This window comes from Ovis canadensis, chromosome 6, assembly GCF_042477335.2.
Source record: "Ovis canadensis isolate MfBH-ARS-UI-01 breed Bighorn chromosome 6, ARS-UI_OviCan_v2, whole genome shotgun sequence".
NCBI classification, from domain to species: domain Eukaryota; kingdom Metazoa; phylum Chordata; class Mammalia; order Artiodactyla; family Bovidae; genus Ovis; species Ovis canadensis.
Window position 1 is genome coordinate 73781752 of NC_091250.1, and position 25109 is coordinate 73806860.

Sequence of the window (25109 nt, forward strand, 5' to 3'; positions counted from 1 at the left end):
GGGGCAGGAGCCCATTTGGCCCACTGACCCCAAGGAAGCACTTCTGTAAATTGGCAGTAACTGTGTTTGCTAATGTGATGAGTAACAGAAAACATGACATCATATTTCTATCATGTGAAATGAAGAAAGAAATAAATTTGGGGTAGGAGGTTGAAAGGGAGGAGGGAGTACAAACAGCCGTCTGTGTCTCCACCCCACCCCCTCTTCCCCCCACTCCCCCACACCACTCGGGAAGGGAGGAGGAGCCGTCCTGATTCTTGGATGTTCTTTTCCCTCAGTCCCTTTCAGTGAATACCCTTCTCCTTGTTCTGCGGATGCTATGTAGTTACTCTTCTGCAGAGGGGAGAAAAGGCTGAACCAGCATGAGGGCGGGGCTCTTCCCCGGGGAGTGTGTTTACACAGTTCCCCTTGACACCTCCCTTCTCAGGCCCCGTGGCTGCCTTTCCTCTAGTTGGCAGGGGGTCTGCACAGGCGAGCCAGAATCTGCGCCTTTTCTCCAGGCAGGGCCAGGCTGCACTCTCACGGTCTCTCTTCTCTCTTCCTGCCCATCTCCCACCCTCACCCTTTGCACCCGAAGACTATCGGCACCCCGCCCCCACTCCCCCTCCTGATGACAGTGTGGCCTCCTCTCTCCACCTCACTTCTTTCCCATCACAGCCCCCAGTTTGGATGCCTCTCAGTACCCGCCAAGGCCCCAGAGAAGCTGTTTCCAATAGTGCATTTCCCTGATAACGGTAACATCTGTGCATCTCTCCAGGCTTCCTCCAGGGCCAGCCTCCCCTCTTCCCTTAGACCCGGAGAAGCAAAGTGTCGGCCCAGACCCAGTGGAGGCCCAGGTGCCCTGTTTCCCTGCCGGCTCTGCTGGGTTCAGGGAGGCCACGCCCAGAGGTTCCTCCAGACTGCCCCTTGCTCCCCCCTCACTTCTCACAGTGTGGTATTTGCCAAGTCAGTTGTTTTGTCTGCGCTTCTTATTTTGTCTGCACCGTGGCTAGTTCAAGGCCCAAGAAAGGTGTGTGGAGCAGCAGAGCAAAAACAAATCATGTTTCAGTTTTTCTTTAGAAGTAACATCTATATCCTGGCCAAGAGAACAGAATGCTTGTTGGTTGGAAGTATTTTGGGTTTGCAAGGATTTTTGTTTTCTTAGCTTTCTGCTTTATTTTCTGAAATTAGCTGTTAATCAGTCTTTGCAACATTTTTTTTTTCCTCTAAAGAGTGATAATAATAGATTTTGTATTGAATGGTGACAGAAATTGAGATGGTTGGGTGGCATCATCAACTCAATGGACTTGAATTTAAGCAAACTCTAGGAGACAGTGAAGGACAGGGAAGCCTGGTATGCTGCAGTCCATGAGGTTGTTATAGAATCCAGAGTTGCAAAACACTCCTCTTGAGGACACTCAGACTAGTGGAGTACAGTTTATTATACCAGCGGGTCCAAGGGGAATCGGTTCCCAACAAGGACCCAGTGATTTCGGAGGACTTGGTTTTATACCCCCTGCTACTTGAAGGCAGTGGCACCCCACTCCAGTGTTCTTGCCTGGAGAATCCCAGGGATGGGGGAGCCTGGTGGGCTGCTGTCTGTGGGATCATACAGAGTCAGACACGACTGAAGCGACTTAGCAGCAGCAGCAGCAGCTACTTGACTGGTTCAGTTCAGTGGCTCAGTCGTGTCCGACTCTTTGCAACCCCATGGACTGCAGCGTGCCAGGCTTGCCCGTCCATCACCAACTCCAGGAGCTTGCTCATACTCACATCCATCGAGTTGGTGATGCCATCCACTCATCTCATCCTCTGTTGTCCCCCTGTCCTCCCACTTTCAGTCTTTCCCAGCATCAGGATCTTTTCAAATGAGTCACCTCTTCGCATCAGGTGGCCAGAGTATTGGAGCTTCAGCTTCAGCATCAGGCCTTCCAGTGAATATTCAGGACTGATTTCCTTTAGAATGGACTGGTTGGATCTCCTTGCAGTCCAAGGGACTCTCAAGTCTTCTCCAACACCACAGTTCAAAAGCATCAATTCTTTGGCTCTCAGCTTTCTTTATGGTCCAACTCTCACATCCATACATGACTATGGAAAAAACCATAGCCTTGACTAGACGGACCTTTGTCAGCAAAGTAATGTCTCTGCTTTTTAATATGCTGTCTAGGTGGGTCATGGCTTTTCTTCCAAGGAGCAAGGGTCTTTTAATTTTATGGCTGCAGTCACCATCCACAGTGATTTTGGAGCCCCCAAAATAAAGTCTGTCAATGTTTCCATTGTTTCCCCATCTATTTGCCATGAAGTGATGGGACCAGATGCCATGATCTTCATTTCTGAACGTTGAGTTTTAAGCCACAACATGACTGGTTACATGTTATTAATTAGTTTTACAACATGCAGGCGCAGAAGAATTAACAATTACAACTTGAAGGTGCAGGTGCTGTCGTTAATCTGAGACAGCCTGACCACTTTCTGTTTGCCATCTGTGCTGCTGCTGCTGCTGCTAAGTTGCTTCAGTCGTGTCTGACTCTGTGGGACCCCATAGACGGCAGCCCACCAGGCTCCCCCATCCCGGGGATTCTCCAGGCAAGAACAGAGTGGGTTGTCATTTCCTTCTCCAATGCATGAAAGTGAAAATTGAAAGTGAAGTCGCTCAGTTGTGTCTCTTAGCGACCCCATGGACTGCAGCCTTCCAGGCTCCTCCGTCCCTGGGATTTTCCAGGCAAGAGTACTGGAGTGGGGTGCCATTGCCTTCTCCATGCCCTCTGTGAGGAGGGGGTTTAATTCCTCTTGGCCCACTTCCCAGTGGCCCCAACATTTCCCCCTCTAAATGCTCATCTTATCTTTAAGGATGGGTAAAGGTCATGGGTCATTATTGTTCCAGGGACAATGTAGCTGTAGCAAAGCTGTCAGTCTAGAGGTTACACCCTGAGTTACACACTGGAGAATTCAAGGCCTAAAATTAATACAGTGATTAACAGAATAATTGCAAAAAGGTTTTTCTACCAATCACCTTTGGTCCAAGAAAATACTGATAACCAAAAAGGAAGATTACTATTAGACATAGCTTTTACCTCAGATGTCACCTCATGGCCTTAATTAATTTGGTTAGAGTCCAGGCTACACCAAGAAAGAATCGACAGGTTGTGAGTTACCAAAGAAACGTTTCTCGTTGTTGTCTCAAGAACGACCAGAGGTGGCTGAAGTCCCCTCTGTGCAAGGGAGACACCCACCAAGGAAGTCCGTCTATCACCGACAAAGGTGTGGCCCCAGAAACCCAACAGTTACAAGTGTTACAGAAGTTCCCATACGAGTGGGCCCAGGACAGGAACACATTATCCTGAGTTTGTAGTCCTGGTAGGGTCGTCGTGCCGAACAGGAGAGCATCTGCTGCTCCCAACCCTTTACCCATACTAAATCTCCTGGCGAGTATGGGTGTACATTACTGCCAAGAGAAAGTGGAGTTCTGTCCTGAACACAGGGGGTGATATCATGGATCACCTTCCCTAACTGTTCCAGATGTCGAGACATCTCCATCCTTCCTCTTTGTAATAGATTTCCCTTTCAGTTCAGTTCAGTCACTCAGTCATGTCCGACTCTTTGGGACCCCGTGAATTGCAGCACGCCAGGCCTCCCTGTCCATCAGCAACTCCCAGAGTTCACTCAAACTCACGTCCATAGAGTCGGTGATGCCATCCAGCCATCTCATCCTCTGTCATCCCCTTCTCCTCCTGCCCCCAATCCCTCCCAGCATCAGAGTCTTTTCCAATGAGTCAACTCTTCACATGAGGTGGCCAAAGTACAGGAGTTTCAGCTTTAGCATCATTCCTTCCAAAGAACACCCAGGGCTGATCTCCTTTAGAATGGACTGGTTGGATCTCCTTGCAGTCCAAGGGACTCTCAAGAGTCTTCTCCAACACCACAGTTCAAAAGCATCAATTCTTCGGCGCTCAGCTTTCTTCACAGTCCAACTCTCACATCCATACATGACCACTGGAAAAACCATAGCCTTGACTAGATGGACATTTGTTGGCAAAGTAATGTCTCTGCTTTTGAATATACTATCTAGGTTGGTCATAACTTTTCTTCCAAGGAGTAAGCGTCTTTTAATTTCATGGCTGCAGTCACCATCTGCAGTGATTTTGGAGCCCAAAAAGATAAAGTCTGACACTGTTTCCACTGTTTCCCCATCTATTTCCCATGAAGTGATGGGACCAGATGCCATGATCTTCGTTTTCTGAATGTTGAGCTTTAAGCCAACTTTTTCACTCTCCACTTTCACTTTCAAGAGGCTTTTTAGTTCCTCTTCATTTTCTGCCATAAGGGTGGTGTCATCTGCATATCTGAGGTTACTGATATTTCTCCCGGCAATCTTGATTCCAGCTTGTGCTTCATCAAGCCCAGCGTTTCTCATGATGTACTCTGCATATAAGTTAAATAAGCAGGGTGACAATACACAGCCTTGACGTACTCCTTTTCCTATTTAGAACCAGTCTGTTGTTCCATGTCCAGTTCTAACTGTTGCTTCCTGACCTGCATATAGGTTTCTCAAGAGGCAGGTCAGGTGGTCTGGTATTCCCATCTCTTTCAGAATTTTCCACGTTTTATTGTGATCCACACCATGAAAGGCTTTGGCATAGTCAATAAAGCAGAAATAGATGTTTTTCTGGAACTCTCTTGCTTTTTCCATGACCCAGCAGATGTTGGCAATTTGATCTCTGGTTCCTCTGCCTTTTGTAAAACCAGCTTGAACATCTGGAAGTTCACGGTTTGTGTATTGCTGAAGCCTGGCTTGGAGAGATTTCCCTTTACTTCCCAAATAACTGGGGGAGGCCTCCCAAATATTATCTCATAGAGGGAATACCCATGTGACCAGGGGGGGTCATCCTGACCCTCATTAACACTGATGGCAGCATGTCCATCCAGGGGGTGCCAGTTTCTTGCATCCATTTTGCCAGAGTCACCTTGATAATCCGGTTCATTCTCTCAACCATTCCTGAGCTTTGTGACCTCTATGCTGTATATAGTTTCTTTGCAAACCAGTTGGAGTAACTCAGCCACAAATGCTGGTCCATTATCTGATCCTATACTCAGAGGGAACCCAAATCTAGGAATGATGTCTCTCAGCATACATCGGGCCACTTCCTTTGCTTCAGTTTTGGTGGGGTAAGCTTCCACCCATCTCGTAAAAGTACATACCATTACCAGCAAATATTTGTATCCTCGGCATGGCTTTACCTCAGTGAAGTCCACTTCTAGATGTTCAAATGGAGGGGTCCCCTTTAACTGTATCCCAGGAGGCATGGTCTCCTTGGGAGCCGGGTTATTTTTGGCATAGGTTATGCATCGGAGGCTTACATCTGCACACAAGCCTGTTAGAGGTGGTATGACAAAATAGTGGAAATCCGCAACCAATTGAAATGCCAACCGTGAGGGGTCGAAAAGTCTCCCATCTGAGAGTTTGCACCATCCGTCCTCCCACAGCATTCCTTGCTCAGTTCGTGCGCAGGTGGTTTCTTCCTTGCCATCAGCTGGGGCCGCTTGGGCGGTTAGTAGGCTAGACACCACAGGTGTCGCCGTAAGCTTGGTTGCTGTATTGTCCTGGGCGGCTGCTTGCTTTGCCATTCGATCGGCCAGACAGTTGCCTTTTGCCTGAGGTGTGTCCACCCTTTGGTGGCCCCTACAGGGTATTACTGCCCCTGCAGCGGATTCCCACACTGCTTCCGACAGAAGCAGAGTTTCCTCTTTATTTTTTATCTCCTTGCTAGATGCAGTCATTAGCCCCCTTTCATTATTTATGCTCCGTGTACACGTAAGGTAGTGAAGGCATGCCGTGAGTCAGCATGTATATTTACCTTCTTTCTTTTAGCCAGTTTTAGGGCTCGTGTAAGTGCCCTGGGCTCTGCTCACTGAGCCGACCAGTGTGTGGGGCGTCATCCTGCCTTGACTGCTGGATCCTTTGTGGTCACATCTTCAGTTTCCCCGTGTCCCTGTCCCAGGTAGTTGGTCCCATCTGTGTTGTAAGTCTCAGCTGGTTGACTTAAGGGGACATCTCTGAGGTCCTGTCAGCTAGAAAAGACTTCCTCTAGCATCTCCTCACAGTCATTGGGAGGGCCTTGGCTCACCGGCAGATACGTGGCTGGGTGGTTGCACCTTTATTTGGGGGCTTTCACAATAAAGTTCTTGATTAGCTATTTGTGAAAAGCCAGGTATCCAGATCTGGCAAAACCCTACGGCTCCCAAAATTTCTCTCACTTGCATTTTGGTAGTAGGCTGGCTTGTCTGATTGCTCACCTGTTTTCCTTCTAAGCCCAAGGCACACCTCCTTTGCTTTATAACAAATCCCAGGTACTTTGCTTCAGTCTGGCAGATCTGGGCCTTTTTCCACGATACTTGATATCCAGCCTGGTCCAGCAGGCCCAAGGGAATCTTACTCCCAGCATTGAGAACGAGTCTCTGCCATCAGGAGTAAGTCATCCACAATTGTAGGATCTGACACTTAGTAGCATCCGACGGGAAGGAGAGGAGATGTGTTGCCAGGGTTTCCTCAAATATCGTAGGGGAATTTTAAATCCTTGTGGCAGCTGAGTCCAAGTCGGCTGGGTCTTCTGACCTGTCCTGGGGTCTTCCCATTAGAAAGCAAAAATTCTTTGGCTAATTGCAGCCACTCTTGTACAAAAGAAAGCACCTTTCAAGTCCAAACAGGTAAAATACTGGGCATTAGGAGGCATTAGGCTTAGCAGAGTATAGGCGTTAGGGACATTTGGGTATAAGGTCACCGTCCCCTCATTTCCTAACCTCAAGTCCTGAACTGGCTGCTAATCTTTTCACCCGTCCATCTTCACTGGGAGGATAGGGGTGTTCGTGGTGATTGATGTTCCACCAGTGTGCCTGCTACCTTCAGCCTATCAGTGAGGAGCCTGATTCCCTCCCTGGCAGGCAGTGGCATAGAATATTGTTTTTTCCTTATGCGCTGGGCCCTCACCTTTGACTCTTATTACCTGATGGTGGTTTTTCACTAGTCCAGGGTGGGTACCTTCAGCCCATACTTCAGGAAACAGCCTTGTTCGGGGTTCCAGGGCTCCCCCCCGCCGATGACTGGCGTAGCGTCCGTTCACCTTCCCTTGGTAGCAGCTGGCTGCTCACTGAGATCTGGGCGGCCCAGCACAGCTGCCAGGAGAGCTGTCTTTTGACAGGACCTTCTGTCCCTCTCCTTTTGCTTTTTCTCAGCCTCTTTGTAGTTTCCTGATCCCGACTGACAAAAACTTCATCAGCAATTTCTGTCATTTGGATGCTGGTAAGATCCAAGAACCCCTCCATCTTTTGGAGTTTCCTTCTAATGCCTGGATACGACTGGGTCACAAGGGTGGCATTTCTTTGGTTTTCAGGGGTCTCTGGGTCAAAGGGGGTGTATTGTCAAACGGCTGACACAGTCTCTCATAAAACTCTGTGGGAGTCTCGTCTGCCTTTTGGATCACGACGTTAGTCTTGGCCATGTTAGTAGGCCTGCAAGCCCCCTTCTTATATAATGGCCTTGTATAATGGCCGTCTTAGACCTTTCCAAGGGTTGCTTACCTTGGTCAGTATTGAAGTCTAGTCTGGTCTTGTGTCAGGAGTGGCTCCTCAGGCCCAACTTTCAGGGTCCAGTTGGCCCTCTGGTGCGTTTCTTGGAGTCACTTACGTGCCTCTGTGAGGGTCCAGTGTCTCTTTTCCATACTGAAGAGGGTGAGGAGAAGCTGGGCTGTGTCATCCTACACTGGTCGGTAGGTCCTGAAAATAGTCTCCATTAGATGAATCATACCCTGCGGCTTCCCAACCATACCCTGCAAGAGGGGTGTGCCTTTGCCGGTTCAAGAGACCGTGGTAGAGAACGGCTGATAGTAAAGAGCAGGGGGGCCAGGATGGGTGTGTCCATCTGGCCCCACCTGCAGTGCCACTTGGACTTCCCTAAGAGGCATTTGCAACACCTCTCTCTCTCAGGGTGCCTTCGTAGACCTCAGCCACCTCCAAACACTTGGCTTTCCCTTTTTCCCTCTTCTAAACCGGGGAGAGGTGGATATAATGTTGGCACAGTAGGAGGGAGAGAAACCGCCTCCACTGGGGGAGGCGGAGGAGGAAAGCCTGCCTCCTCTCTCGTCCCTTCCTCTTGTTCTGGGGGTCCACCTCATGTTCCCCAGTGTGGAGGGGAAGGTGGGAGTTCCTCCTCCTCCGAATCATAATATATTTCCTCTAAGTTTTCTTGCTTGGGTTCTGCTTGTGCCAGAAAAATCTTTCTCCTTTTCCAAGATAACATACCTGGCCCAAGGGGATGGGTTTTGTGCAGTGAGTAGCCATGAGTACAGGAACTGGTCTGGGTGGCTAGGCTATCCGGTTACCACAGAGTACACAGCCTGAACTCTGTCCAATACTAGGGTCCCCTCTGAGAGCCATCTCACCCCAAAGGATGGCCAGTCTATCTCACAGAAGGTTCCAAGCTTGTGTGGGGTTAACTTTATACCATGGTCTCCTCCACAGCCCTTTTTGAAGTTTTTAATCATGCATTTAGGAACGGTTGGCTTGGATTCTCCACTACCCATCCTGTTTTTCACTTTCCTCCTATCACTTACAGCAAGTCCAACTTCTAGTTCATTGTTCCTTTGCCAGGGTCTTGTACCCCAGCCACCATCATGTCTCCACTCAAAGGAGCATGACAACTGCCACTTTACCTCGGCTACGACCGGGGTGAAAAGGGCCTTACCTACCAAGTCTTTCAATGATATTACCTCTCGTGTCTGTCAGCAGCCAGCGAAATCCAATCAATTAAGGCTTCTACGTACTCCTCCTCGCACAAGTCTGATCCTGGCAAAACCCAGATCTGTCTTATATGGGTTGGTGCAGACAAATGTACACCCAGAGCCCCACTTCCCAGTCCGGTCCTAAACAATGTTCGGGAGGTCCCTGAATCCCTAAGGAGAACAGGAGGGTGTTGCGGCAAAGGGGACAGTCCTTTGGAAACCAGAAAATAAAAATTTGTGTTGACAAACAATCAGCAGAGATTCAGTTAACAGAGTTTTACTTATTTCAGTAAATTCCCCACTGAGCCTAAGAGGACACAGCCATCTCAGACTCATCCAGCCCCAAGGTGTTGATCAGGTCCCTTCTTCCACTATTACAAAGGGACCTACCTGTGTGCTTCCCTTCTGTCGTCTACAGTCTCGTGAAGTCTGCCTAGAAAGACAAGTCACTAAAGCAAGAGCTGATCCGAGGGAGGAGACACCTTCCCCTTCCCAAGGCTCTCATCCCAGCGAGTCACAGGCGGAGGCTCCATGGGCCTGTCTCTCCAAGGGCTTCCCGGCCAACACACCAGAAACGTTGTAGAATCCAGAGTCGCAAAACTCCCCAGAAGACACTCAGGACGGTGGAGTACAGTTTATTACGCCAGCGGGTCCAAGGGGAATCGGTTCCCAGCAAGGACCCGTCCGATGATTGCGGAGGACTCAGTTTTATACACCCCTGCTCTGCATGACTGGTTATGTCAGTAATGTTTCACAACATGCAGGCATGGGAGAGTTAACAGTTACAACATGCAGGTTCAGGCGCTATCGTTACCCTAACTGAGACCACCTGACCTTTGCTTCCAATCTTTGTTTGCCGTCTGTGAGGAGGGGTTTGATCCCTGTTGCCCTCCTCCCGGTGGCCTCAACAGGGTCACAAAGAGATGGACGCGACTGAGCAACTGAACAACAATTGAATGGTTGGGCAGTGTTTTGCAGTTTGTGAGCCATATTCACTAGCTTTGTTGAATTTCAGCTTTATTCAACCCTGTATGAGGGTGTACACAATTTCCACTTCGGAGGTGATGTGCTTTGCCCAAGTTACGGGCTGCTACTTACTGGCAGAAAGTGCTAGAACCTTGGTCTTCTTAGTCTCTGTATCATGTCCCCTCCAGACACCGTATGGCTCCTCTCTGTCTTGGCTCTGCCCGCTGTGGACCAGCACAGCCATCCCCTCCTCTGGTTAGGTGGAGGAACGTCGTTAGAGTTGGCCCCACCCAGCCAGGAGAAAACGGCAGCATGTGACACTGAGCAAGCCACGCTGGGCCTTAGTCCAGGGGCTGCCCCACCCTCTAGGCCCGGCTCCAGCTGATGTATTTGTGCTGCCCTTAGGTAATCGCAACCTTCCTCTTCCCTGGCTCTCCATCCTGGATGGACAGCCTCTGCTGCCGGCATCCTGCCCTCTGGCTGTGCCTCCCGTCTAGTTGTGGCCACATGTGGCCATGGGGGACACGGAGTAGCAAGACCCCCCCTCAGGCTCCACGTCATCTTCTGCCCCGTCAGCTGCTCCTGTCCCAGGCATGCCGCCGTCAGTGCTTCCCCCAGGAGGCTGTCCAGCCTTCCCCACAATCGGAGGCTTGGCCAGAGCAACACTGGACCAGGTCCAGAAATGGAGGGATACCACTGAATCAGAGGGCAGTGCTCCCGATTAGAGCAGTTTCCCGATTAGAAACTGCTCCTGATCACCCCCAACATTGATCACTTGTCGTTTTAATCTCTGTTTTACAGGATGTCAGTAAAGTGGTGGCTTGCTTTACATACCCTGCAGAGGTCTGATGAGTCTTTCCATTACCACAGATAGCATTTTTTGATGGACTTTCAGAGACTGTCTTAACAGTGCTCCCTAAGCAGGTTTGGGCAGGTTTGGGCATGTCTGTGCTTCAGTGAGAGGCAAAGCACATAATTCCAAGCTTCAGTGAGAGGCAAAGCACATATTCAAAGATCTATTCAAGTCAAGAAGCCAGCATGGCAGCTGTCATTGATTTGTGCTTCCACTTAAAACATTTAAGAGATAAAACCTGCCTGGTATCTAGAAGAAGAGGAGCTATAATCCAGGTGTTACACGAGAGAATTTTCTCCTTGTTTTTAGAACCCTTCAAGGTGAGAAGACAAACCTCTGAGATGAAGGATCAGCTGAGAGTATTGAAGATGCCCTACCATAGAAGGACAGGGAAGGGCTTCCCTCCTCCCCTGCCTGGCCTTGCTGCCAGGAGCCGCATGCAGTGTGCTTTGAGGAGTACACGGGGCTGTTCATGACCAGCAGAGGGATGCTGGTGGTGAGCACAACTTTCTGCTTCATCTTTGGGTTTAAGTCCCATGAGAAAAACTAAAAAACATTAACGGCAAAAGACAGAAAAGTACCTAGGATTTGTCCTGCAGCAATCTTTTTACATAACACACTTTCCTGTCCACTTGGGGACTTTGCCTAAGGGAGGTCAGTTGAACGATCACAACTCAAGTCTTAATAAATTCTTGCAACAAGAGCTATACACATACACACAAAGCTACATGCGTCATTCCAAATGGTATGCCACAGCCTCTGATAGCCAGAGCATATCATGATTTCATATTTATTTGACCATTCTAAATATCCTTTTTAAGTTCAAAATGATGTAACTAAATGTGGATGGTAAAGGAATAAAATGGGGTGACTTGCTCTCTCAGTGGTCTGACATCTCTCTACACCCTTCCAGCCAGTCAGGGCTGTGCTGGCAACAACCAGCTCCCCCAGACCCCTCAAAAGAAGCCCTGATGTCAACATTTATAGATTTCCTTGGTGTAAACATTCACTTTGGCTAATCTGAGCTACCAATTTGCTATCATTGATCATGGAGTTGAGCAGAGATACGCACAGGCCTGTGGGAGCCAGTTCCAGCTCAGTCACTGGACTCAGACAACTGTTTCTAAAAGTAGTCTGCGTACAGGAGAGCTCTGCCTTCTTAATCACCTGCCCATCTATACCGTTTGGTGGTGAGCCACAAATGCGTCTCAAGCTTATATGGTGCATCCCCTCATTCTAAGAGCCCTAATGAGTTCTAATGGGGAAGCAGACACTGAACAACTGATGAGTGAGTTTTGTTTGTTTTTTTTTAATTGTGAAGCATCATTCAAAGGGCATTTTCCCTCCAGTCATAACTCACACACTGTGAGAAGATCTCAGCATCACCGTTCTCAGCCAGGAGGGAGCCTTGGTGCTCACGTGGTTATAAGGTTACTCTTCCTTCTGCACATGAGGAAACCAAGCTCCACAGTAAGATTGCTAGTCTGTCAGTACCCCTCCCTAGAGAGGCAGAAATCTCCAGGCTCTTTGTGAAAAAAATACAGAGGAAAGAAACTTGTCTTGCACCCCAGTGCAGCCTGAGCAGCCTTGTGGGTGTCCTCTGAATGAGCAAGCAGGATGTGGAGGACTGAACGTGTTTTGTGTGCGCACTGCCCAGGACTCGCCTGCTGCAGATCAGCTACACATGTACGGTCTTCAGAAGATGAGTGTTTTTCCTTCCCAGGGTTAGCAGAGGACCTCAGTTAGGGCTGAAGGCTGCTGACCTCAGTGCTGGATTACGTAGCTGTGATTATCCACAAACATGTAACCTGGTCCATTTTTCCACCCGCGAGGCCTGCCCCCTCCCTTTGCCTAGAGTGTGGCCAGGAGTGTGTGAGCCATGGTATTTATCTAGAGCAGTTGTTCCCAAGCTGTGGATCTCAGGATTCCTTCACTCTTAAACACGACTGAGAAGCCCAAAGGGCCTTTTTGACATGGATCATGTCTATCAATATTTACCGTGTTAGGTAAATACAGGAAGGCATTGTCTTCCCAAATACAGGTTAGTGTAAAGCAGGAGCTGCATTCATGCTAGCTGGACAGCCGCTCCTCTCAGTCAGAAACTGGAGGCCTGACTCTCCCTGAGCCTGGGAAGGGCTCGGGGCCTGTCTTGCTGTCTCAGGGAATGACGCTTGAGAATCCCATGGAACATACAGGAGCCCTGTTCAGGCTGGTGCAGACAGCTTTCCTTCATCAAGAACATCAGGGCCGGTCCCTAAGACTCTGCGACAGGGAAGATGTGGCTGGTTGGGCTAATAACTAAAGATCAGGAGGTGTGGGGGGCCCTTCTCTAATATGAGAAGGCGACTGATGAGCAAAAATGATAACACGGACAGATCAAATTTAAAAATAATTAAACCTTTCCTGGTGTTCCTTCACATCACGCAACTCCTGTGTGTTCTGCCACCCTTTCCTGTTGGAGACCCAAAGAGAGCTGGGGATGGGTGCGGGCAGGACAGGGCAGAGAGGCACTGTGCTCCCACTCCATGGAACCTGGGTGGGAAGAGCTGTTCCCAGGTTAACCCTGCAGCAGAGCGTGAGGCCAGGAGGGCAGGCGAGGATGGGAGCGCATGGAGCCCCACGGGGGCCCGCTGATGGCTTTCCCGCAGCGGGGTGATGTGTGCAGGGCGTGTTTGGGGAAGGTTTGCTGGGGGGAGAGGTAGAGCAGCAGGAAAGAGGTGAACACAGGACAGGAAATCAGAAAAGGCTATTGCTGTCCTCATAAATCATATTCTTGCCTGGGAAATCCCATGGAGCGTGATGGGCTACAGTCCATGGGGTTGCAGAGTCGGACACAACTGAGCAACTAACACTTTGACTTAAATTAAGTTCAGGTAAACCACTCTGAGTCGGACACGACTGAGCGACTTCCCTTTCACTTTTCACTTTCATGCGTTGGAGAAGGAAATGGTAACCCACTCCAGTGTTCTTGCCCGGAGAATCCCAGGGACAGGGGAGCCTGGTAGGCTGCTGTCTGTGGGGTTGCACAAAGTCGAACATGACTGAAGTACCTTAGCAGCAGCAGCAAACCAATCTGGGTTGATGAAATGCTTTCTCACAGGGCTGGGGAAGAACACTGGAATGTATCTTCCTCCCTTTGCGGAGACCGAATAATCAAGGTGAATGTTTTCCTCGTGGCTTTGGTGCACTTCTGCCTTTGATGAGGCCATTAATTCTCACCTGGGTCCATGCGTGGCCTCAACTGAGCATCTCTTTCTTCAGGCCCTTTTCTGCTCCCTGGAAACACACTTCCCCATCAGTCACATTCCAGGATGGGACGGGGAGGTGGGATTTGACAGGCATCAACCTCACAGGCCTCCTGAACAAAAGAAATCTTTCCATTTTGTCTGAGTACTAGCTTTTTTGTGAAAATCAGGATGTTGAGAGCATTTTATTTTAACCTCTTTTTGAGAGGCGACTGTTTTGTATAAAAGAAAATGCCTGCTGCTCCCCAGTGTGTATCAGAGTACTGCCTATGGTTTAAAAGTACAGTAAGTCGCCCATATACGAAGCTTCAAGTTACGAACTTTCAAAGATGCAGATGTGGATCTGGTTCAACCGAGGAACCGGAACCTGAACCATCAGTGTCAGCCGTGAGTGAAACTGCAGCTTGCCCTGCATCTCCTGTTGCTGACGGTCCTTTAGCTCTGCCGTTTCCCACCTCCTCTCCCTCCTCCAGTCAGTAACTCCTCCTGCCTGTTCACTCAATGCCAGCCCTTGTATGCCAGCTCTTACACTGTACTTTTCAAGGTACTGCACTGTCAGATTTAAAATGTTTGTTTTTTTGTTCATTATTTCTGTGAAAATTTATACACCTATGATAGTACGGCACTGTACAGCCGATAGTGTTAGTTGGGGACCTAGACTAACTTTGTTGGACTTACAAACAAATTGAACTTATGCACACTCTCGAAATGGAACTCATTTGTATGTAGGGGACTTACTGTGTAGAAATGTGTGAGTTGTGTGAAGCACTTGCAGGGAAACAAGTAATCTGGGGAGAGCGGATCAGGGCGTGGTGGGGCAGGGCGATGGTGCTGGCATGGGGTGCAGTCGAGAACCACAGGTCTCTGGAGAGCAGGTGCCTGTTGAGAGGATGCACAGTTTTCTTTCTTTTATAGATTGAAACCCAAATATCTGCAGGCCTGAAGGTGGTTCTCATTTCTTTCACCTGAAAGCATGATTAATTGCTGCTTTTTTAATTGCAAAGAGCAAAAAGTTGTTCCAAGCACAACCAGCTGACTTTGTTTACAGAGCTAATATATGACATGATCCCACTTGTAAAGATCTGTTGCTTTAACTTGAAGCACATTGGATTTTCTGGTTCAATAGACTTTGCTTTTTAAAAATTACAGCTAACGTGTTTTGTTTTTACAGGGCGAACCTTCCCAACACATCCGTACTACTCTGCTCAGCTAGGAGCAGGGCAGCTGTCACTTTACAACATCCTGAAGGCCTACTCGCTTCTAGACCAAGAAGTGGGCTATTGCCAAGGTCTCAGCTTTGTAGCAGGCATCCTGCTGCTTCATATGGGTGAAGAAGAGGCATTTAACATGCTCAAGTTTCTGATGTTTGACATGGGACTGAGGAAACAATATCGGCCGGACATGATTATTTTACAGGTAGAAAGCCTTCCTTCTGCCTATGATAAAGTTAAATGCTACAATAAACACGTTTATGATCCCTTTCCGAGTGTATCTAAGGAAATTTCCCACCATCAGTTACCATTGTAGCGTCTGTCACTGCTGAGAACTTACTCTGTGCTAGCCTTGCACCAGGTGGTTCACGCGCATTCACCTCCTCCACCCTCAGGAAGGCAGCGCTGATCCCAGCTTATAGACAAGAAAGCTGAGGCTCAGAAAAGTTACATAGTAAATAATCTGAGCCGGTCACGCAGTAGCAGGTGGCAGAGCTGGGATGTAAACCCAGGCCTGTCTGACTCCAGGGCCCTTCCTTTTACCTTTTCTCTTTGAATCCACCTTCAGGTAGTCTGATTCCCACCTCCCAGTGTATTTGCCGGTTCCTCTGCCAGGGACCCCGCACCCCCATGCCTGAGCCCCTGCCACCCTGGGTCCAGCCCAGTTGGAAAAGTTATTTTCTCCATCTTGAGATCAACCCTTGTCACCTTACTGTAACCCGCCTGTGTTATAAAGCTGAAGAAGTCACACTTGTCCTGCCTCCTGAGGGGTTGGGGGGATTCAGCCGGAACTCACTAAGGGAACAGGTTCAGCAGCATCCTGCTACAGAATGCTTCCCTCCCACTTTACTCTCTGCGAGAGGCTGGCTTTTTATCTCCAACTCCCCTAGCTTTGAGTTTCGCTAATAACGTGTATTTGTAGGAGAACTTACAGATCATTTTCCTGAGACAGATGTGGAACGTCTCTTAGCTGAGGAGCCCTGCCCTGAGTGCCGGCCAGCCCCAGCCTTGTGGCAGCAGCCCTGGCGAGCACTGGCTGGACACGAGAGAACTGAGGCCAGGGTCTAGGGAGCCACGTGCAGCCTCGCGGTCCTTCTCTTTCCCCTCCGAGTTGGGGTGGAGGCTGCTGCCTCCCTGAGACCCTGTGTGTGTTCCTGCAGATCCAGATGTACCAGCTCTCGAGGCTGCTCCACGACTACCACAGGGACCTCTACAACCACCTGGAGGAGCACGAGATCGGCCCCAGCCTCTATGCCGCGCCCTGGTTCCTCACCGTGTTTGCCTCACAGTTCCCCCTGGGCTTCGTCGCTAGAGTCTTTGGTGAGTGTGTGTGAGGCTGCTTGCAAAACCTGGGTTCTCAGGTTCGATGGGAACCGGGTGTGGTTTCTCCATGGTGATGGTTCTTATTTTCAGACCTGTATCTGCAGGAACAGGATGTTGTCATTTTCATTTAGTGAGGAGGTTAAGTTCTCTGAGTTTCAGGACCTGCTTGATTTCTGATGATCAGGGCCGCCCCTCGATGCCTTCTTGTGGGAATAAGGTCCTATTTCCTCCTGCCAGACTCTCACTGGAGCAAATGTCCTGAAGGCTAGACCAGGGAGCTGGGCGCATGGTCCAGAGACATTTCTCCTGAATTGTCTTCCTCCACCTCTCTGGCCCAGGGCTTGCTCAGTGACAGCGCCTCAAGACTTCCCAGCCGGGGACTTCTGGGCCACTCTTCTTTCTGGGTTTCCTCTGCATCTCCTCTTCCTCCGCCTCCTCTCTCCTCTTCTGCCCTTGGCTCTACTTTGCTTCCTCTGCTGCCCAGCTCTTGAAAGCTCCTCTTTATCACTGACTCACGGTCTGGTCTCACACGCCCCCACCTCAGCTTCCCATTTGTCTGTCCTTGTGACCATAGGTGGGTCACATTTCAAACCATCTCCCCATTTCTCAATTTACTTTTCAAGAAGATTGCTTCTGTCAAAGTTAAATAAGTGTTCACATGTAAAGTCTCAAAACTGCCTTGTCAATTATGCTTCAATTTAAAGAAATTAAAACTTAAAAATGTGAAAGTCTGCCTTGATGTGGCAGGGATAGCAGCTGAGTGAGGCGCTGTGAACAGTCAGCTCCAGTCCAGTGTGCTTCCCTGCTTTAGGATGAAATGGTGACTCTGACAGTTCTTTTTATTTGTTTATTGTGGAGCAAGTGGTTATTAAAGAACTGATCATCATCACATACCAGGTGGTTTTTAGTACCATTTCTGCTGAGTCACTTGATAACTTAAACACCTGTGCTTTTTTTTTTTTAACTTTACGTATGTATTTGTTGGTTGTGCTGGGTGTCCGTTGCTGTGCAGGCTTTTCTCTGGTTGGGGTGAGTAGGGGCTGCTCTCTAGCTGTGGTACACAGGCTTCTCCTTGTGGTTTTTCCTGTGGAGCACAGGCTCTAGGGTGTGTGGGCTTTAGTAGTTGCAATTCCTGGGCTCTAGAGCATAAGCTCATCCTAATGACTTCCTAAATAAAGCTAAAGCCACAAAAGCAGGGTCGTCTTCTCCGTACTGTGCAGGCAGAGGTGGGTCTCGGAGTTTCTCATACATTATGCATGACAATGCCAGTGTCTGTGATTCGTGGATCCCACCAACCCCATATCCCGCTGGCTAAAGGGCTCAGAGCTCCTGAGATTATAGGCAGGACGTGGGGACTTAGGGCAGTGTTGTCTTGTGATGTCACTATTTCCTCTATTAATACTTAAAAATGAACCATTTTATTAGTAGATTTCCTAGAAAAGACAGGTTTTTAAAAAACCATTTCTGTATTTAGCATGGGTGACTTAGCTCCATGATAGTGGATAGCTTCATTTTAAATCCCAAAGCCTACCATTCAAACACAGTAGGCTTTTTTGGTCTGAGGCCCATTTCATTATAGGCATTTAGGCCTGGATAAACCTAAAAACATGTGAACTTTTGTTAACTATTCAGCATTTTATATCGGAGAAGGCAATGGCACCCCACTCCAGTACTCTTGCCTGGAAAATCCCATGGACAGAGGAGCCTGGTGGGCTGCAGTCCATGGGGTCTTGAAGAGTCAGACATGACTGAGCGACTTTCACTTTCACTTTTCACTTTCATGCATTGGAGAAGGAAATGGCAACCCACTCCAGTGTTTTTGCCTGGAGAATCCCAGGGACGGAGAGGAGCCTGGTGGGCTGCCATCTTTGGGGTCGCACAGAGTCGGACACGACTGAAGCGATTTAGCAGCAGCATTTTATATGTAAGTAAAGGAATCTATCTCAGTTTGCAGTCAACATAGCCCATATATAGGTTAATAATTGTGACTCAGGCTGGTAAAGAATCTGCCTGCAATGGGGCAATGGGGGAAACCTGGGTTCAGTCGCTGACTTGGGAAGATCCCCTGGAGAAGGGCATGGCAACCCACTCCAGTATTCTTGCCTGGAGAATCCCATGGACAGAGGAAGCCTGGTGGCTACAGTCCATGGGGTTGCAAAGAGTTGGACACGACTGAGTAGCCAACACTTTCAGTTTACTTTCTATCTCTAATTAAGTATACACTACTTGGAGGGACAGCTGCCAGTGATGCCTGTGCTCGACCTTCACGTTGAGCTGTGATGAGCCTGGGCATCAGTCCTTCTGTCTGGATGTCACATAATGTGAAATCTCCCCCTCCTGTATTTTTCCTCTTTAGGTGCAGAGGGGCCCTCCTGGGAGAGATGCTGGTTCTTTTCATCTTCTAACATCTACCTTGGGGGAAAAGTCTGAAAAATAGGACCATTCTTGCTCCTGCTAGAGGTGGCAGCTGTGCTGTTATTAGGCTCCAGATGTTTTCTGTAGGGCATTCTGCCAAGTTAGATGAGAGAGGAGGTGGAATATAAAAACCGAAAGTTTGGCAAAAACACAAAAGCCACCTGTAATGTAGGGAAGGATTCTGAGAGGCTTCAGGACTAAAAGAGATTGGAAAACAAGGTTGTATGGATGGCCTGGAAAAACAGCTCTTCTGGGTAACGTGATGCCGTGGTGAAGAAGCGAGTGTTCACAGAAACTGTGCGGTTGTTCTGCGGCCAGGCGGTTGTCCTCGTTCATCTCCCTCCTACCCGATCCTGGTAGGATGTGGGGGGTCACCGTGGGAGGACTGCAGCCTCCCAGAGAAAGTGCAGGAGAGGGATTGCCCTAGACGAAGACGAAGGTGGCTGCAAAAGAGATACAGGGCAAGTTCACCTAATTGGCCATGTGCCTGGAGTCAATCATTTCCCCCCACAGGAAAACTGAACTTCTATTTTGTGGGGAGTTTCAAATAGAGTGCCCATACAGGTTAACATGATACAGGGCTGCTGAAGTGTCTTCAAAGCAAAGTAGTTATTTGCAGTGTTCTCAGCAAGCAGTTTGCAACATGGTGGAGTCAGCCGAATTTTAGGTTCCCTCTCCTGCCAGCTAAACCCCTTTGCCTGTTTTGTTGGTGGCTCAAAAAAGGAGAGTTGGCCATGAGGTGGTGAGCAGGGCTCCTGCCACGCTGCTGGAAGCCTTCACAGCTCACTTCCTCTTGCAGGGATGTTCAAATGCAGAAAATCAACTCACTTTTCCAAGGAGATTATTGTGTTGTTGTTGTTTTTTAAATTCCAGTCTGTAAGTGTATAAGGATTGGGAGATGGGCGGAAATGACAGTAGCTGGATTGGGGCAGTGGGTATATAGGTCACATTTTGTGTACTATTAATTAAAAGTTCCTTAATTTTTGAACTTTCTGGAGGGAGAATAAGGTACTCCCACCTTACCTGCTCTTCCAGGTTCCTGTGTGCTTTCACCCCTGTCTGCATTTCCACCTGCTTTGCCTTTTGCTGAGCATATTACTCCCTGACTCCTTATCTGGGGAGTTTCTATGGGTTCTCCAAGGTCTGGGGCACACTCTCTCCCCTGCTTCTGTCCTCCTTCACTTGATGGCATTTATAGCTGCCTTGTTTCTTCCATTCGCCTGCAGCTCCCCCCACCCTAAAAAAAGAAAATTTTTTGCCTCTAATTAGATTTATGTCCCTGTCTTTTAAAATTCTATTTCTTCTTACATTATTATTCCAGTTGTTAGGTCACTTTCCCAAACTTAGTCACCCAACAGTGAATTACTAGTTCTATACTTGAGCACCAGGGCATTGGAGTCTCTTTTTTGAATGGCCTCACCTCTGGGAAAGGGAGAGGGAGGGTGGGCTAACTGAGGGGCCGCTTGCCTCCCCTCTGCATAGTCGATGTGGGAATTGTTAGCATTTGCCAGCCATTCTAAGGGAAAAAATGGCAAGAACTAGAAAATAACTCTGATAAAGTTCTTTGAATTCTCAGAGTGAAAAAAATTTTTTATTTAATTCAGTTCAGTTAAGTTGCTCAGTCATGTCTGACTCTTTGCAACCCCATGGACTGCAGCACGCCAGGCCTCCCTGTCCATCACCAACTCCCAGAGCTTACTCAGACTCATGTCCATTGCATCGGTAATGCCATCCAACCATGTCATCCTGTGTCGTCCCCTTCTCCTCCCGCCTTCAATCTTTCCTAGCATCAGTGTCTTTTCCAAGGAGTCAGTTCTTCACATCAGGTGGCCAAAGTATTGGAGCTTCAGCTTCAGCATCAGTCCTTCCAATGACTATTCAGGACTGATTTCCTTTAGGATGGACTGGTTGGATCTCCTTGCAGACAGGCCAAGGGACTCTCAAATGTCTTCTCCAACACCACAGTTCAAAAGCATCAGTTCTTTGGTGCTCAGCTTTCTTTATAGTCCAGCTCTCACATCCATACATGACTACTGGAAAAACCATAGCTTTGACTAGACGGATCTTTGTTGATAAAGTAATGTCTCTGATTTTTAATACGCTGTCTAGGTTAGTCATAGCTTTTCTTCCAAAGAGCAAGCGTCTTTTAATTTTGCGGCTGCAACCACTATCTGCAGTGATTTTCAGTTCAGTTGTGTCCAACTCTTTGCAACCCCATGAACTGCAGCACACCAGGCCTCCCTGTCCATCACCAACTCCTGGAGTCCACCCAAACCCATGTCCATTGAGTCAGTGATGCCATCCAACCATCTCATCCTCTGTTGTCCCGTTTTCCTCCTGCCCTCAATCTTTCCCAGCATCAAGGTCTTTTCAAATGAGTCAGCTCTTCACATCAGGTGGCCAAAGTATTAGAGTTTTAGCTTCAACATCAGTCCTTCCAGTGAACAGCCAGGACTGATCTAATTTAGGATGGACTAGTTGGATCTCCTTGCAGTCCAAGGGACTCTCAAGAGTCTTCTCCAACACCACAGTTCAAAAGCATCAATTCTTCGGCACTCAGCTTTCTTTATAGTCCAACTCTCACATCCATACATGACCACTGGAAAAACTATAGTCTTGACTAGATGGACCTTTGTTGGCAAAGTAATGTCTCTGCTTTTTAATATACTATCTAGGTTGGTCATAACTTTCCTTCCAAGGAGTAAGCATCTTTAATTCATGGCTGCAGTCACCATCTGCAGTGATTTTGGAGCCCCCCAAAATAAAGTCTGACACTGTTTCCACTGTACCCCATCTATTTCCCATGAAGTGATGGGACCAGATGCCATGATCTTCGTTTTCTGAATGTTGAGCTTTAAGCCATCTCTTTCACTCTCCTCTTTCACTTTCATCAAGAGGCTCTTTAGTTCCTCTTCACTTTCTGCCATAAGGGTGGTGTCATCTGCATATCTGAGGTTATTGATATTTCTCCCGGCAATCTTGATTCCAGCTTGTGCTTCCTCCAGCCCAGTGTTTCTCATAATGTACTCTGCATATTAAATAAGCAGGGTGACAATATACAGCCTTGACATACTCCTTTTCCTATTTAGAACCAGTCTGTTGTTCCATGTCCAGTTCTAACTGTTGCTTCTTGACCTGCATGCAGGTTTCTCAAGAGGCAGATCAGGTGGTCTGGTATTCCCATCTCTTTCAGAATTTTCCAGTTTATTGTGATCCACACAATCAAAGGCTTTGGCAGAGTCGATAAAGCAGAAATAGATGTTTTTCTGGAACTCTCTTGCTTTTTTTCCATTATCCAGCAGATTTTGGCAATTTGATCTCTGGTTCCTCTGCCTTTTCTAAAACCAGCTTGGAGCTCCCCAAAATAAAAATCTCTCACTGTTTCCATTGTTTCCCCATCTGTTTGCCATGAAGTGATGGGACCAGATGCCATGATCTTAGTTTTCTGAATGTTGAGTTTTAAGCCAACTTTTTCACCCTCTTCTTTCACTTTCATCAAGAGGCTCTTTAGTTCTTCACTTTCTGCCATAAGGGTGATGTCATCTTCATATCTGAGGTTATTGATATTTCTCCCAGCAATCTTGATTCCAGCTTGTGCTTCATCTAGCCCAGCATTTCTCATGATGTACTCTGCATATAAATTAAACAAGCAGTATTTCAGTTCAGTTCAGTTCAGTTGCTCAGTCGTGTCTGACTCTTTGCGACCCCATGAATTGCAACACGCCAGGCCTCCCTGTCCATCACCAACTCCCGGAGTTCACTCAGACTCACGTCCATGAAGTCGGTGATGCCATCCAGCCATCTCATCCTCTGTCGTCCCCCTCTCCTCCTGCCCCCATCTCTCCCAGCATCAGAGTCTTTTCCAATGAGTCAACTCTTCGCATGAGGTGGCCAAAGTACTGGAATTTCAGCTTTAGCATCATTCCTTCCCAAGAACACCCAGGACTGAACTCCTTGCAGTCCAAGGGACTCTCGAGAGTCTTCTCCAACACCATAGTTCAAAAGCATCAATTCTTCGGCGCTCAGCTTTCTTCACAGTCCAACTCTCACATCCATACATAACTACTGGAAAAACCGTAGCCTTGAGTAGACAGACCTTTGTTGGCAAAGTAATGTCTCTGCTTTTGAATATGCTATCTAGGTTGGTCATAACTTTCCTTCCAAGGAGTAAGCGTCTTTCAATTTCATGGCTGCAGTCACTGTCTGCAGTGATTTTGGAGCCCAAAAAAATAAAGTCTGACACTGTTTCCACTTGTTTTTAATAATGTACTTTTGCAATGATATAGGCTTTTTACAGTTTTTAAAGATCTTTACATCACTAAACTCCTTATTTCAAAGCAGAGGAAATGGGCATTTTTTTCACTTGCAGCATCAGTAATTAGGGTAGAGTATACAAATCTTTGTTTTACCCATGAAAACATGTGCTTTAGTAATAACTCCTTTGAAATCCAGAGAATTTCTGGAAAAACAGACTAATTAAAAATTTCTTTTTCACAGTTCAACTTTCGAAGCATGTTTGAATTTAGTATATTTTTTGGAGTGAAAAAAAGATCTGAATCTGTGACAAAATTTTAGCAGTATGTTTGCATACATTGTTTTCTTAGTATTATCTTGACAACCCTATCTGAAATATCAGGATCTTCTAATTTAGGGTTGTGTTTCCCACTGTCCTGCTTTTCAGTGTGTGTGAAAGGGGACAGTGTGTCATTTTATCAGCGACTGAGTCCGTATTAACTTCTGGCTTTTCTGTGTTTTTCCCAGATATGATCTTTCTTCAGGGATCAGAGGTCATATTTAAAGTGGCTCTAAGTCTGCTGGGAAGCCATAAGCCCTTGATTCTGCAGCATGAAAACCTAGAAACCATAGTTGACTTTATAAAAAGCACACTACCCAACCTGGGCTTGGTGCAGATGGAGAAGACTATCAGTCAGGTATGGTTCAGTCTGGACCCTCCAGAAGCTCCGTAATCCTGGATGTGCAGAAGCTGAATTTCTTCCTTCCTTCCTTTTCTTTCTCTTTCTCTGCCCCCCTCCCTCCCTCTGTTTCCTACCTCTCAGGACCTACCAAGTCCTGAGTAGCTTGTAGGAGGCACAGCTCAAGGCCTTGCTCCATGACTAAGTGTGTGTCTGAGTGTGCATGTGTTATGAGTGTGACACCGAGCACAGTTTCTTACAGTTTGTAAGAATTGTAACTGTAATTTCTTACAATTAAGAGGCTTCACCCCTCATCGTTTGTTCTTCCAAAATTCATAGCTTTTATTCTTTGTAGGCTTTTGTAAAATGAGTGCTTTGATTTTTGTGCTGAATGGCATTAATTGGAATCTTCTAAAATATCTTGCTATGAAGTTGTGATAAGGAGTGTATATTCTATAAGTTTGTTTCATGGTGTGTGTGTTTGTGAATAGTGTTCAGTTCCACATCTGTGGTCCCATACCTCTGGTTTCTGTGTGCAGTAGAATGGCATGTGTGCATGTATCACTCTCTGAAATGTTAAGAGGTTGAGAATGAAGTGACTTGGGAACTGCAGCTTGACCAGTTGTTAAATGGTCTGGGGTAAGAGTGGGAGCAGATTTTGACTCTGTGTCAGGAAGACTCTTCCAGTAATGATTGCTGACCATACAGGACTGAACTGCCTTGCAGAAGGTGAGGTCACCCTTGAGAGTGTCCTGAGGCCAGATGGCTGAGTGCTGCGGAAGGAATCTCAGCACTGGGCCACTGCAGACTCAGCGGCCGGGCCTCTCATAAGCCCAACACTTACAGCAATTATGTTAAAACCAATAGTGAAATAAAGATATGTTTTTAAAAAGTCTGAGAATTCCTGCTCATCTGAGAGTGGTGGGCTGCACGCACAAACGCAGCAGTTTGTGGTTCCATTCACTGCTCCTCCTTCGGTGCCGAACCCAGAAAAGGAGGCACGTCCGGCCTGAGAGAGAGGGTTTTGCCCCGGTGCCGCTTTGGGTCTCTGCACATTTCATTTACTTATGTGAAGGAGCAGTGCTTTTCAACTCTGCACTTTCTTTTTTACTTCCCTGGCGCCTTCCTCTCAGTGTGAATCGCTCTGACTTATTGACGCCCTACTTTTTGCCAGGTTCTGAGCAACTGCATATACACACCTGAGCTTATTCAGTCATGACCTCCTGAGAAGACAGCTGGTTTTAACTCATGAGAAACCTAGGGTTCAGAGTGGTTAATTAGCTGGCCCACAGTCACATGGCCAAGAAGTGGAAAGGTGTTGTTTCAGACTGAGGCTCTCTCATGGCAAATGCTTTAGCAACTACTCAGCTCCACCAAGTGCCTCCAGGTATCGTTTAATCAGAGTTTTCCAGTATTGTCCGTTAAGACAG

General features: G+C 47.7%; 1 protein-coding gene across 18 annotated transcripts in view; it reads left to right on the top strand.

Annotated features, from left to right (window-relative positions):
* TBC1D1 (TBC1 domain family member 1) overlaps positions 1–25109 on the top strand; it is a 228057-nt gene that overhangs the window by 192415 nt on the left and 10533 nt on the right. For all 18 annotated transcript variants that reach the window (XM_069593832.1, XM_069593834.1, XM_069593836.1 and 15 more), the window contains 3 exons: positions 14989–15233; positions 16189–16348; positions 23528–23697. In XM_069593832.1, coding sequence (XP_069449933.1) covers positions 14989–15233; positions 16189–16348; positions 23528–23697 — 575 coding nt within the window. The remainder of the gene's footprint in view (positions 1–14988; positions 15234–16188; positions 16349–23527; positions 23698–25109) is intronic.